Source organism: Drosophila erecta, unplaced genomic scaffold (genome assembly GCF_003286155.1).
Source record: "Drosophila erecta strain 14021-0224.00,06,07 unplaced genomic scaffold, DereRS2 tig00000092-arrow-pilon, whole genome shotgun sequence".
Classification (NCBI taxonomy): domain Eukaryota; kingdom Metazoa; phylum Arthropoda; class Insecta; order Diptera; family Drosophilidae; genus Drosophila; species Drosophila erecta.
In genome coordinates this window covers 2,150,648-2,164,691 of record NW_020825207.1, presented here as the reverse complement: position 1 = coordinate 2,164,691, position 14,044 = coordinate 2,150,648, and the positions used below count along the sequence as shown (strand labels likewise).

At 47.3% G+C, this 14,044-nt stretch overlaps 3 protein-coding genes across 3 annotated transcripts; 1 reads left to right on the top strand and 2 right to left on the bottom strand.

The window, feature by feature from the left end:
- Positions 1–2,589: 2,589 nt before the first annotated feature.
- LOC6547688 (mRNA export factor) lies at positions 2,590–3,649 on the bottom strand. The gene is made up of 2 exons (XM_001976332.1): positions 3,248–3,649; positions 2,590–3,195 (listed from the first exon to the last, which is right to left on the bottom strand). The coding sequence occupies exons 1-2, from the start codon at positions 3,647–3,649 to the stop codon at positions 2,590–2,592; spliced, it is 1,008 nt and encodes a 335-aa protein (XP_001976368.1).
- Positions 3,650–8,038: 4,389 nt separating this feature from the next.
- Positions 8,039–9,741, top strand: LOC6547689. The gene is made up of 3 exons (XM_026980135.1): positions 8,039–8,075; positions 8,131–8,419; positions 9,584–9,741. Exons 2-3 carry the CDS (start codon positions 8,131–8,133, stop codon positions 9,739–9,741), a joined length of 447 nt encoding a protein of 148 aa, XP_026835936.1. The 5' UTR covers positions 8,039–8,075.
- On the bottom strand, positions 9,254–13,407 carry LOC6547690 (protein ORD). Its single transcript, XM_001976334.3, has 7 exons — positions 11,605–13,407; positions 10,909–11,546; positions 10,598–10,847; positions 10,357–10,536; positions 10,215–10,292; positions 9,876–10,150; positions 9,254–9,812 (listed from the first exon to the last, which is right to left on the bottom strand). Exons 1-6 carry the CDS (start codon positions 11,653–11,655, stop codon positions 9,896–9,898), a joined length of 1,452 nt encoding a protein of 483 aa, XP_001976370.1. The 5' UTR covers positions 11,656–13,407; the 3' UTR covers positions 9,254–9,812; positions 9,876–9,895.
- Between the last annotated feature and the right edge of the window lie 637 nt (positions 13,408–14,044).

The following is a 14,044-nucleotide window of genomic DNA, read 5'->3' as shown; positions in this document are numbered from 1 at the left end:
AGCGGAGAAAAAACCAACAAAATTGTTGCACACTTGCGGGCGTCTTTAAGCGAAGCAATGGATCTGGCCAAGAACAAGCTCTTTAACGTGGCCCAAACGCTGTGGAAGCTAGGCGAAATCATCCCATCCACTTGGGCGTGCGTCAAGGACAATTTTGACATGTTCAAATCCTTTTTGCACTGTCCCTCCGTCGCACAATGAATATTATTTCTTTATGCAAATTTCCTTGGGAGCTGCCACTTGTTGGAGGGGCAAGTAGAACACCCCACCTATTCCGGCACTCCCCTCCCTTGCCCATTTGCGTGATATTTTGTTGAGCAAGACAAATGATTTCCATTTAATTTATTTTCACTGCTCCGCTCCGTTTTGCTGGCTCGTGGCGGCAAAGGATTTAGCTGAATAAATTATAGGTTGAAATTGTTACAACTTGGTCGGAAAGGGGGAATAGTTGAAGACAAGTGCAAATAAAATAAGGGCGCAAGCCGCTGACAAATGTTGGCCAACAGAGGAAGCTCCTTTGTGCAGCCAGCGAATTTATCGCTGCTCCTGGCGTCTCCCAAAGATCTGCTTACTTCATTGTATGGATGCTTCACGGATACATTAAAGCCATAGGAAAAGAACTCACCTCAAACACATTTCCATGCAAAGTCTCCAGTCTAACCTTTAAGCTGCCAAATCCCCGGAGCACCATTAATTACCCTGCAGAGCGAACTTGGTCCGCGGCTATTTGGGGCTTATGCAAACATGGCCAGCTAGCCGGCTGGTCAACTGGCCAACTGGTCAGCTGGAATCCTGCCCCGCAGACACACGCGTGTGTTTCCAGATCCAACCATCCTGCAGCCATCTCCGCCGATTCTCCTGCGATTCGCGATGCGGGGGCAAAGCTCCTCCTCCCTCAAATTTCACACTTTGTCGCTTTGCATATGGGCACCTAAGTGGCAGCTGGCCAGAATGGAGCTGCAAGCGATTACAAACGCGCCGACTTGTAAAGCGACTTTGGCTCTGTAGCTCGCAGTTCGCAGTTCGCATTCGGTTTTGGCCAGGTTCTGAATCTGGTTCTGGCATCGCGTGCCGCTTTCGCGATAATGAAACCGAAAGGCAGTGCGCACAAAGCCATCTAGGATTGGAGCTCTGGCTATGGAGTTGGGTGGTTCCCAAAAACCAAAACGCTAGGCAACATAGCTGAAAGGGTAACAGGTACGATATGACTTGAAAATATTGATTATAAAATATAGTTCGCTCTGTTTACTTATACCATTTACAGCTAGTTTAACTTGTATATGCTGAGATACATCCCTGACGAGATACATTTGAATGAAAACGAAACCGAGGCCTCTCTATGCATAAATTGCTATTGCAATCCCGACCGGGCCACCTATCAATGGCGAATCCTTCGGCCAGCTGGAATGGCTCCGACTCCTCTGGCGAGCTGCCCGTCTGGAGGACCAGCGGGGACAAGGAGTCGTGGTGGATAAGAGGAGCTAGCGATGCGTGTAACTTTTTCAATTAATTTGGCCAAGCTTGAGAGAAGTTCTGAGTTGAGTTGAGTTGAGCTTGGCTGGGACATGGAGCCACCGTCGACTGGAACTCCAGCTGAAACTGTTTACGGCTGAGTTATTTCAAAAATGTTTTGCATATCAGATTGAGTCTCTGCATCTTGGCATGGGGCCATGGTGGCATGGTGGCATGGTGGCTCGGGGCGGCACTTAAACGCCTTCGTTTTAATTTAATAAGAGCTTGCCAGGCGAGCTGATGCTGATTCAACTGGTAACTGGTAACTGGCAACTGGCAACTGGCAACTGAAATGGTAACTGGTAGCTGCTCTGCATCCCAAATGAGCGCAGTGGAAAAGAGTCCGCGGATATCCACCTCCACCGCCAACTTGGGCTGCAAGTCCGACTCTGCTGCATGTCAAATTTGAATTTAGCTGCATTTTTACAACTGTTGCAAAGTCTTCAGCTCCAGCTCCAGCTCCAGCTCCAGCTCGGTACGCCGGATCTGCATCTGGAATCCGCCGGTGGCGGCGGAGGAAATCGCATGTGAGCCAACTCAGACAGTTGGCAATTTGCATAAATTTAGATTAGTGACATCTGACGTGAGTCTCTGATATGCAGAGCTGGCGAGCAGGGAAGCGGCATTAAGTGCGGCTCTTGGAGATGGTTGCGATTGCCACCTCCTAATTCCCCGACCAGATAAGACCCCACCGCAGCCAGCCATCCAGTCGAGAATGCCAGCGACAATGGAATATGATTTATGGAGTGCACTCCAGTTGGGGCCAGGAACGCCAAGGAGGCCGAGAGGCTGCGTGAAATTCAACAGCTCAAGTGGAAAATTAATCGCATGCAAGCTCATTATGAGCATTAGTTGACGGTTTGTTAATTGTCGCCAAACGGGAAGCGCAGGATAACAGCAGGCGGAGGCGCTGTGGGTTCAGGAGGACAGGAAGCCAACTCGAGCTGCATGCGAAATTGGCTGCAATATTTCAATCAAACTTGAGTCGACGGAGCGCTCACCTAATTGCAATCAGAAAATGGAACATGATGGGGCTGTAATCCGTGTATAACTAATACAGCTGATAGGTGGACAGACTTAGACGGTTCCAAACGGACGCAGGAATAGCTGGGCCTTTTTGCCGGTGTCCGAGTACTCGTGCCCCTTGGACCAATCGTAGCCCAAGGCATACGCAAAGAGCTGGCCGTCGTCGCTGATGGAGCACTTGGTGATCGGCTGCGGATGGACCCTGCTCTCCAGCAGCTTGGAGCGCATCTGGCTGTCCCAGAAGCAGAACACTCCATCCGATCCCACCGTGGCAATGTGCTTCGTCGCCCTGTTGACCTTCACTTCGTGCACCGCATAGACGTCCAGGCTGCCGGCTCCCTCATGGCGATGGCACCGGATGGGAAAACTGCCCGTGCGTTGAGCCACGCTCTGCTCGAACACCATGCCATTCGTCTTGGCAAGAAGCCAGCTGGTCACCTCTCTGTTCTGGTGCAGTGCCACGGACCGCACCTGGGTGTGGCCCTCTCCCGGGCTCTGCATCTGCTCCTGCTGCACAGGCTCCCCGTGCAGGGTGTAGACCAGGACGGATCGATCGCCGCAGGCCACCACCGCCACTCCGTTGAAGACATCGGCGGCGTAGCTGCGATCCGGTAGCACCTTACTGGCCAGCTCCATGGGAGTGCGCGGATCCCAGAACTGTAAGCGTAGGTACTCGTTGTATTAGCACGGCTGTAGCTATAGTACCCACCCTGATGGTCTTGTCCCAGGAGGTGGTGGTCAGGTAGGAGCTCGTGCCCACCCAATGGCAAGTGCGAGCGGCTCGCGCGTGGGCTCCAACCCGCCTCAGCGTGTTGGATTCCAAGTCCCACTCGGACACCAGGCCGTTGGCGTCGCCCAGGTACACCTTGTTGCCCGAGTCGTTCCAAGCGATATCCAGTGGTGTGCCCTCCAGGAACTTCATCACTTTGGGCACTGCCCTGTCGGCTTGCACCTCCCAAATGCGCACGGTGTTGTCCCAACTGCCGGCGCAGATTGCGTTCCAGGAACTCGATCGCGGCACGAACTCCAGCGCGGATATGGAATCGCCTGGCGGTTCGGGCAGTTCGTAGTCCTGTTGCTGGAATAGCTTCACTCGGTCGAATTGATTCATGGCTGCAGTTGCTCAGCTGCGGCTAACAATTGCTCCCTTGTTTCTGACTAGCTAGCGAATAATTTTTGACGTTTTCGGGTCAGCTAGTAATCAGATTCTAGTGTTGTAACATTTGATGCGTATGCACACATGGAGCTCTTAGTGCTTGCTGCTAGCCCACTGCTTTAAAAGTTTAATCCAACGTGGGTGGATTCTGTGGGCCCACCGAAACAATTCCCCCGCCAATATGCCAACGAGAATTCCAATAAAATGAACAGCAAACCAAACAGTTGCCCCGTTTCGCCCATGGACCTGGAATCCCAGCGAACGTGCAAATATTTTAACTAAAATGGCGAGTGCGAGTTACTTTTATCTGCTTTGGCGCACAAATACGAATCGGTGTTTGTGTCTGTGTGGCAACAGCCTTGGCAAACCAGCCAACCGCCCCCGCAGTGCCACGCCCTCGCACGCACACCAACACACTCATGCGAGGGCGCTGTTTTTCAGTCAACATAATTTAACTACTTTTATGGGCAAAGTAATGCGCCGCTGGTGGGTGGTGGGTGATGATGGGTGGAAAATTGCGCCCACCGACGCACTGAACTTTGCCCATTCTCCACGTGTATCACGTTTAAATTTCAGCATTTTCTTTCATCTCACGCGTCTCGTGTGCAATATTCACAATCTATTTTACACGCCATGTGTTTGCGAGTGTTTGAGCCACCCACCGCCCACCACCCACCACCCACCTAGTACCACCCACCACCCCCTTCGCCGTGGAAGCTGTTCGCCGGAGTTTATTGGCTTCGCAGCATACTTTGAAATTTACTGAGTTTCCCTTGTAATGCCTTGCTATATTGAAATTAATTACAAACAAAGGATGCTCCTTTGGGCCTGGAGGAAACAGCATGCTGCGCCACCCAGTTTTCCTCAGTTTTCCCAGCTTTCCGTCCAGGAACCGTGATGAAACGAGTGCTTCGCCGGAGGATCTAATTCCTGATGTTTGTCTCGCATCAAGCAAATGGCGTCGGCGAATAAATACATTTTTTCAGGGGCAAGAGGCAGGCGAACTATTTAAATTGAATTTTTTGCCATTTCACGCTTAACTTGTTTAACTCATTTGGCCATAATTGTTGTTTTGATAATTGGCAATTGTTGTTTTTCTACTTTTTCATCAAATTAAGCACAAATGAAAGAGTTCAACGCCAACGCAGTGCAGCAAAAAGCTGATAATTAAATTCCCAAATGTGCAACATAATTCAGAGCAATCCTATTTACACTTAATAAATATTTTATTATGCACGGCGCTGGAGGAAAACTATGAAAGTGCGGGAGTTGTTAAAGGTAACTGAAAAAGCTAGGGCTTACAATAATATTTATTTACTGGCGTTATTTTTAAGGACTATCTGTGAGTTCAGAAAATGGCATTTATCAAATTAATCGACAGGTTTTGGAAGCAATTATTAATTAAATCAAAATATTTATTGACCCTATGTTTGTTTTCGCTCATGCAGCCGATATAAACGATCGATTTCAATTAAACTGCAAAGTGAAACCCCAAATCAGACTAATTAAAAATGCTGTACTAGCCCGGCCAAATGGAATTTGTTCGATTGCCAAGAAAAACAAGGCTGGATGGATGGATGGATGGATGAAATTGGCTCGATTTGCCTGGCAAAATTGCATGAGCACAAGGGAAATGCATTTGTTTGCCCAACTTTGAAGAAGTTCAACAAAGCCGGCTGGCAAACTGAAGTCAAGTGTCTTGAACCCGCTCAAGGCCGCTGATAAAAGTCAACGCACAATGTTGAGAGTCAACAGGGAAAGTTGGTAATACAGATATATATGTATATATATGAATGCTCTGGAAGAACAATATTCGCATATTTGCACATTACAAATATGGCTCAAACGCCCCAAAAATACAATTAAAAGAGCTTCAAATTGAGAGGGATTTCGCAGGACGCCTTTTTTCGTTGCCCGACATTTTCAGGACACGCTGCGCACATTTAGCCAAATTTTATTACGCCCAGACGCCGGAGCAAAATGATTTCATTCCGGAGATTTCTTTTCGCCGTCTTTTGTTCGGCAGATGATGTCTAGCCTGATGCTAATGAAATTTTCCCGTTTACGACGCTGAAAATTCTCCTGCCGCAGGAATGCAAAGGATATTGGGTGGCGGAACTTTCAAGGACTGGGGCAAACAAAACATTCGATTCAATTTCAGGTCGCAGCTGTAAAAAGAAACGGAAAACGAAAGAGGATATCAGCGGCGCTTACTACTTCGGATTAGCATTTTAAAATAGTTGCTATTGGATGCATATTGTATTTAAGGCTTGCTGTAAGCGGCTATAAAAGCACCTGTACTCTATATTCTGCTCTCACGAGGACATCTCTGGGTTGGCTCTACTCCAAGGAGTAGACGGAAGTGCGGCTGAAATTAAAAAGGAGTTTAACCAAATTGCTATTGAAGCGCCACGAAGCGAATGAGCGGGGGAAGCCATGGAGCGGTGGCTTTTGCTCCTGCGGTTTATTTGGGCAGAGTGCCAGTTCACGGCAGACCCAACAGTTGCTACTCGGTCGATGTGGTGCCGGCGCCAATGCAGTGGGGGTGGCCGAGGAGCATGGACTCCATGGGGGCAAGGATGCTATCTGCTCAGTCGGGCGACAGTTTAATTGGGTTAGCAACGTCAACGGCCTGTCCGCTGCTGGATCATTGGGAATGACACGGATGGCCACAGTCGCCCGGAACTACCGCCCATCCACCCTTACCACTCCATATCGATTTTGCTGTTCCACAATCGCTTTGGATTATTCCGTAATTAAACGCAAATGCAGGAACCAAACTCGCGCTTACGCCGCTTTTGTCAACACTATCTCATACCCTCTTTGTGAAGACTTCGAATATATAGAGCGGGAAAACGGAAAATTAATGAAATCTAGTCAAAATATCAAAGACTATGTGCACTCGTATGCAATATTTGCTACTGGTAGGCTATTACAGGGTATCTGATAGAGCGTGATTCACCGTTTGTGGCATTAAGGCCTGCACTTTTGCGTTGCAATTTGATATTCCGCTTCTCTCTTTTTTGGCGCCAGCGATTGTTGCTCTTCCTGGCTGTTTTTGTGGCATCGATTGCTGGTTGAGGCATTGAATGGCTGATTTCACCTGTTTCGCCCACCTCGGTGCCTTCATTGGTTAAATGTTAATGACTTTGGGGCGCGCATCTCCACCGAAAGTGGAGTTTTTGTTTAAGGCGCCAATGCGTGGAAAATGGCTGGCACAACGAATCACCATCGGGTAATATATTTAAGGGGTAATGGCTTTAAAACATTCATAGCATCATACTGCACTGGAAACAATCTTCGCTGGCCCAAAGTAGTGAAAGTCGGCCCAATTTCCGCTGAATACTAACATTTAATTTAAAGGCCACTCGGGGTTGAGCTCTTGTTTGCTGGCCAAATTTTCCAAAACATTTCACTTCACGCGGCCAGAGACCTTAAACCACCGTCAAGCTGCTTATGTTGTTTGCATTTTGTTAAACAAAAAATTAAATAACAGCCCCCGCACACACACACACACAAATACGCGGCCCGAGGGGCGGTAAGTGCTATTATTTGTTGTTTGGTAAATGCAACAAATGCCCCAACCATGTGCAAGGGATCACGGAGCATGGAGCATGGAACTGGGAGCAGGGAACTGAGAGCAGGGGACCCGCAGAACCACAGCGACAGCAGTGGCAAAAACAGCAACAAATTGCAATATCTGGCAGGACACGGGAACGAGGACACGGGGACCTGCAGCCAGGCGTGGCATCATAATTAATTCAAATTTGAATTTCCTTTTGGCGCAATGCACGCGCCATTTTACATGGTGGGTGGCAAGTGAGTGGCGGCGGGCTGCACTGCCACGCCCACATGTGTGGCAAGCTTTGGCATCGGGGCTCCGGCATAATAAACTGTTTAAATATTTAGTCGAAACGAGTTTTTAATACTCGCTGGCGCTTTTAGCAGCTGCCAGCGGTCAGTGAGTGGGTCGTGGGTTAGGGATTGGGTCAAAAAGTCGCCGAAGATACTGGAAACAGATCCGTTTGCCATGTCGATGGTTTTCAGCCAAGATTTCGCGGGCAACTAATGGTTTCGAACGCAGAGATGGGCAGAAACATATTATTATTTGAGGGCGGATTACCCTACCTTATACCTTATTATATATACCTTATTATTAAGTATAGTTTTCCTTTATCTAACCCATTCAATTGTCGCTCTTCAAATGATATATGTAGATGCAAATTACATTTAAATTCACTATGCGTATACGGAAATACTTAAAGTAGCGGAACATTGTGCTTTAGTGTTAACAATGTTAAAATTTAGAGTTTTGATATCTGGTATAAGTGATTAATCGAGCCACGGTCTTACTCTTTTCCACAATAGTGAAGAACATTAAGTAAGTAGCGCATTTAAGGCACCGAAAATTGGAATATATGATTTATCCGTGGCAGATGGCCAATCATTCCGGAAGGCCGACCTTCAGGTCACGCTTCTGCACCGCCTTTAACCACGAGGTCGACGATCCGAATGAGTACATGGTGCACTTTGCCAAGCGGAGGAAGGATGAGCTCATAATCGAGAGCCAGGTCTGCGGTTGGTGCTACAAACTGCATTACGAAAACTGCGAAAAGCCCAAGTTCCGCAGTAGGCTCCCCAAACTTTCGAATGTGCGCATCACCCAGCTGTATACGAAATCACCAGCAACAGGAGCTCGAGAAGGAGCAGGAGAAGCAGAAGCTGGAGGAGAAGCAGGAGCTGGAGGAGAAGCAGGAGCTGGAGGAGGAGCTGGAGCAGGAGCTGGAGGAGGAGCAGGCGCAGGAGGCGGCTCTGTGATCCACTGTCACTCCTCGAGTGGTGCGTCAGTGTGGGCTATTCAGCCCTGGTTGTGAAAAAGTAGTAGTAGTAGTAGTAGACGGTAGATCCACTCCACATCATTAGGCGGTTTTACCTGTGACAATGCCTCAAGTCCTGACCCTCATGCGACCATAAAACAATTTTTTGGTCGCTTTGATCAATTTGTAATATATACTAATAAATAATACACCGTATGTCTCGATAACATCCATCAGAAACTAGTTTGCAGTTCATGAACAAAAATGCTCCTCTTGCAATTTTGGGTGCATTTTCCGGTTGCCGGAGCAGAAAACGCCCAACTACAAAGTAACCTAAAGCCACAAACTTTCGGATTGCAACTAAGCTCACACTGCCAAAGGCTGCATTTGTTTATTTCGCAATGTTCATGTACATCTTTTGGGGTCAGGTGCACTTTGATGGCAGCCGGCGAGGTGCGAAATGTGGCACGCAACGCCGCCAAAACCTGTCTAATGCTTTTTTCCATCACTTAAGACCTGGGTAGGCGAACAGATGCCTCGACATTGTGAGCCTGCGGCCAGACATTTGTTAATAAATTACAAATTGCATTTACATACCTGCTGGAAATACAGCCCACAGATCCCAAATAATTACTCAATCTATTCGAAAATGTGGGGTGCACTTAGTTTCATTTAACATCTCTTTATTTCTAAGTAACGCAAAATTAATATAAACGGATTTCATAATTATAAAACAACTTCCGTGTAATAGACTAATACTTTAGGTGGAAAAATCTTCGCCTCGCCCACTATTTTAAAGAATATAGAGAATGTATAACTAAAGATTGTGTTTGCAAGAGGATGATGTCCCCTTCAGCGTCCGAAATAATTGCCCCAACAACCGCCAATCACTCAAGTCAGTCCGTCCGTCAGTCAGTCAGTCAGTCAGCATTCCATCAGGATGTATCTTCGGGCTCTTGGCTTTCCAACTGGGTCACCGGGTGATTTTGGCTAAAAATGGTCTTGGTTAGCGCAAATGCATTTCGCCGGCAAATGACGCGTGCTTCTCGTCTGACAGCCATTGTAGTTGCAGTTTGTGGGTCGGTGGTGCTGCAGATGGTGGTGCAAGGACCCTCGACTGCGCCACCAGTGGCACTCGAGCTGACAGCCGGCAAAACCCTAATTGAAATGGAGCTAAAGAATGGTTTTTCAGCCGCAGTGAAGTCGGACCGTGAGCGCTGGCGTAATTAGAAAATGAGCATGGAAATATTTGCGTGTGAAAGCCGCAGACGGCAGATAAATGAAATTTGTTCGAGGCGAAGCTGGAATTGCACGCAAGTCAGTTGGTATGTATATGTGCCATGTTTGGGAATAATATGACTCACCTAGTGCATTCATGTGAAGACTACATGTTCTGCTGGTCTCTGCTCACGGCCTCCTTGAGAAACTCGAGGTCGGACTCGGTTTCCTTAACCACATCTTCGAATATTTCCCAATGCAAGGTGCCCGAGGATTCCGGGATTTCCTTCTGGAAGCACTTGATCAAGTGGCGACCCTCCTGCAATAGAGTGAACGCACTGGGGTACTCGATGATGACGATTACGCCCAGGAACAAGGCCACATCAACGATGCGCTCCAAGTAGCGGTGGCAGATCCATTTCTGAGGCAAATTATACCATGTATTCATTTAGCTGTGCTAATTATCTGTGAGGTAGGTAACTTACGGTATCCGTGTCTTTCTTGGCGTAGAAGTCGTTCATAAAGAAGGCCGTCACATATTGCATGGTGGAGAACTCCGCGAGCTGTTTACATAAACGAGACAGATCCTTTGACTTGGGTACTAAATGTATTGTTTCGTGTACAAACCGTTTCCAAATGGCTAATAACGAGCACCGACTGATTGACATGGGTGGCCAGGTCCAATTGAAAGGCCACCAATAGAATATCCTTGATGTTGTGATCAGTATGATCCCACCAAATGTTGGTGGTGTCGCCGGCTGGTCGAATGGAGGTTCGCACTTTGGTCAAATCAAAGTCTTCGAGGGACTGGTGAATAGAGGAAAACTAGTTATTAAAACTAGGAAAACTAGCTGTTAGATGTGCTTACCGCGTCACTCTGCTGTCCGTTGTCATTTAGGCAAGGGACCAGGAACCATACGGTGTACTCCTGAGCCGTGATGTACTCGAAAATGTGGCGCACCTGGTTGAAGACCTCCAGTATAAATTCCCGCTCCGTCAGACGCACTGCCTCATTGACGTGCAGGCAGGTTTTGACCAACTTGCAGATCACATCGTTTGTTTGGATTGGGTTAGAATCGAACAGCTTCACAAAGGTCTCGAAGGGGCTGTCGGGATCTCTGCAGTAAGTGTTGGTTAGTACTCAATAAATGGGAATACTTTCAGAGTGGCTCGACCTACCTGAACTTTCTGAAGGCGTCACCGTCGCCGTCGCTTTGGATGACCTTTAGCCAGTTGCCGGAGCACTTCTCATGCAGCTGCCTCAGGAGATTGATCGAGTGCTGGGGCCGCACAAAGAACATGGCGTGGAACTCCTGGAGGAGGCACGTTTGGCGGGAGCCGCCATCAATCTGATAGGAAACGGTGTCCAGGGAGAAGTATGTATCGAATCTGCGCTCTACGGTCACGTGGGTGACTTTGGAATACAGGTTGCTAAAAGTCGCCTCATTGGCCCTGCGCTCTGCGCGCTGCTCCAGTCGCTCCATGGCCTGCCTCGAGGTGGAGGGGCCGTCATCCAGGTCGCTATCCGGCTCCGGCTCCTGAGCTTGCTCCGTGGCCCCTTCTTTATGCACGGGATGCATTTCGAAGGTCATGGAGACATTGCCCTTGCCGATTTTCAGCTGCGGAATCGTCTCCAGACTTTCTGCATCCGGATAAGTGAGGGAGCAGAGGAGTAGGATGGCCTGGGCCACCGGAGTTATGGCCGGTAGATCCTCCGGCAGATCCTTGACCAAACTGTAGATGATCATGTGCACATTGTCCGCTTTCGAGAAGTTTATTTCCACTTCATCGCAGCCTAGGCAATTGTTGATTTTCAACTAATGGGATATATCGTTTAAGTCATTTCTTCCTGTCCTCAATATGAATACAACTCACTGTGATGAATTTAATCGTGTGGTTTTTATTTAGCGTATTATTTCCGTACATATCAATAACAATTTGCAACTATTGTTTTCACTCCACAACTTTTTTGGCGCTCTTCAGTGTAGGTAAGTGCTTTGATAGCGGCATCCAACTATCGATAAGGCAGTAATCGATTTTTGATTAAATCGACTTTGGAAATCAGTGATAAAAAATGCTCCGCAGAAATCAAAACGTTATTTTAAATTATAGTTGACAGTTGATAGTTGACTCTGACACATTTAGCTTGTTCCGTCAATTTTAACAAAGAATCTTGACCATCCGGCTGGTCCCAGCCCATTAATTTGTTGCTTTGGGGACCTGTGAATGATCCCAGCTCGCACCCATTTGTATTTCCTTTTCTCCCCGCCTAACGCAAATTTATGAATCAGCAAGGAACCAACATTATTATGAGCCATGGGAAGTGAGCCATTAAATTGGCTTGGCCAGGCCAACAGACTGGATGCATAAAATTAGGATTAACGGCTTTCTAAGTGCCATCAAAAGCCCAACTGTCGTAATTCCCAAATGCACGCACTGAGCAACAATTAGTCCGAAATTCTGTCCTGCTTACTTTTCAAAGTGGCTTATTTTGTTGGACAGTATGAGATGATATTAAATTTAAGGAAACGGCAAACAAAGGCGACAGAAACAAACCAAGATTGTGATTTTCTTTTAATTTTTATGACGCTGTCGGCAGAGTTTTCGCTGGATATTTTACGACTCGAAGGAAAAGGAGAACATTTCCTTATCGCCGCCTCTGATGAGGCCCAAGGAAATCATTTATATTTCTGGGCTTTCTGGCCAATTTTATGCCTTTTGCATTTTTAATGATGATTGCCATTTCTGTATTTTCTTTGGGATCTGCCTGGGATTTATGCACCCTGGGGACCACACGTCACGCGTTTAATTGCGATTTAATAGTCCAAGTGATCGCCGAAAACTTTTGCGCACAGAGTGGCACTCGACTTTTCTGATTCTGATGTACATATGTGTGGTCGCTCAAGAACTGTGGAGGAGATTCAGATTCCCTGGCAGCTCGTAAGGCCAGCGAAATTATGGCAATTCAACGGACAGCGCCGATCCATCCGAATGGCCATGCAATTAGATGCCAGCCTTGGGCCACGTGATTCCTCCTGCCCGGGCTCTTCCTCCAGAGAAAAGAAGAGGTTCCAGTCCAGTAGTCGTTGGGGCTTTATCGCCAGCATAAATTTTGCGCAGATAAAAGCGCGAAAAAAGCACTGCTCATGTCCACACAGCATTCTTGGGAGGAATCGGCGATCGGGGGACTCCCCCCACTGGCAATGTCCAGAAATTATAGCAATTTGCTTGTCAAATTGTTGCCGACTTGGCCAATAAATCGCTGGCTTTATGGGCCGCACAGCGTCGCCAGGTGATCGCGATAGAGTTGTTTTAGAAATAAATTCGAGAAAAGGCGATCCTGCTGGCTCCGCTTAGTGGTTCGTAAACTTGTAAAATGTGCAATTTGGCGGCCGGCTTTTACTTAAGTCGATCGTTTTCTTTATTTTTACCTGGCCGATTTCGCTAATTTAATGCCTCTTTGCCATCCAGTCGGGCCAATTGAATAGTTGCACAAATCGCTGGGGGATTCGGATCGCTGGCTAGCGATTGAAATATGGTTATGGTGATTTACGTGGCTGTGGGTGGTAATTTGCCATGTTTGCGAGTGATGATGATGATGGCGGGTTGTTGCAGGCTAATTTGATGGCAGTTTACTGAGGAATTTCAAATAAATTATCAGTAAATTGTCAGCCCCAGCTCAGCATAATATCATTAACAGCGTAAGCTCCTGGTATATAACAAATTCATTTAGCATTTCAATTTAAATATGGTCGAGACAATCTGCAAAATTGTACCCAGCTATGTAGATCTCAAAGTGTTTTGAAAGAAACCGCCTCATAATTGCACCACTTGCATTCCACATCCAACCAGCTAGTGTGGACCCCTCTCGGGGATGGGCTATCCCCACATTCTATTCTGCCATTCCCAATCCGGATTCTGGCCATGCTTCGCATCTGCAATTACCGACATTTTTATTGGCTCACCCGTGGGAGCACCGCGTGCACCTGACATTGTTCGTGGCTGTACAGGGTATGGACTAGTAGTTACTTCACTTTCCGTACCCGGCTTTAGTCTAGCTCTGGCATACTAATAAAATATTGAATAAGGCCTATAACAATATTCGCATTGTACAACATCTTAAAGTATTGCACATTATCAGTTGATATTTCGTCGAATTAATAGGTAGGGGGTATCTTTTAGTCGGTCAACTCAATGTTGCTGCTGCGGAATGCCAGATCCTTGAAGCAATCGCAATTCGAAATGTTTACGGTACATTTAATTTCATTTGGATTATTACAATATGCTTTAGGAGGCAACCGGGCGCTCCCCATTT

What these genes read in the sequence shown, in the direction of transcription:
- LOC6547689 (XM_026980135.1), top strand. Translation starts at nt 8,131, where the DNA reads ATGGCCAATCATTCCGGAAGGCCGACCTTCAGGTCACGCTTCTGCACC. An exon ending in AGCAGGAGAAGCAGAAGCTG is followed by an intron (nt 8,420 to 9,583) that starts GAGGAGAAGCAG and finishes TTGTAGTTGCAG; the next exon opens with TTTGTGGGTCGGTGGTGCTG.
- LOC6547690 (XM_001976334.3), bottom strand. Translation starts at nt 11,655, where the DNA reads ATGTACGGAAATAATACGCTAAATAAAAACCACACGATTAAATTCATC. An exon ending in ACACGATTAAATTCATCACA is followed by an intron (nt 11,547 to 11,604) that starts GTGAGTTGTATT and finishes ATATCCCATTAG; the next exon opens with TTGAAAATCAACAATTGCCT. An exon ending in TTATTAGCCATTTGGAAACG is followed by an intron (nt 10,293 to 10,356) that starts GTTTGTACACGA and finishes TTATGTAAACAG; the next exon opens with CTCGCGGAGTTCTCCACCAT.
- LOC6547688 (XM_001976332.1), bottom strand. Translation starts at nt 3,649, where the DNA reads ATGAATCAATTCGACCGAGTGAAGCTATTCCAGCAACAGGACTACGAA. An exon ending in CCTGGGACAAGACCATCAGG is followed by an intron (nt 3,196 to 3,247) that starts GTGGGTACTATA and finishes CTACGCTTACAG; the next exon opens with TTCTGGGATCCGCGCACTCC.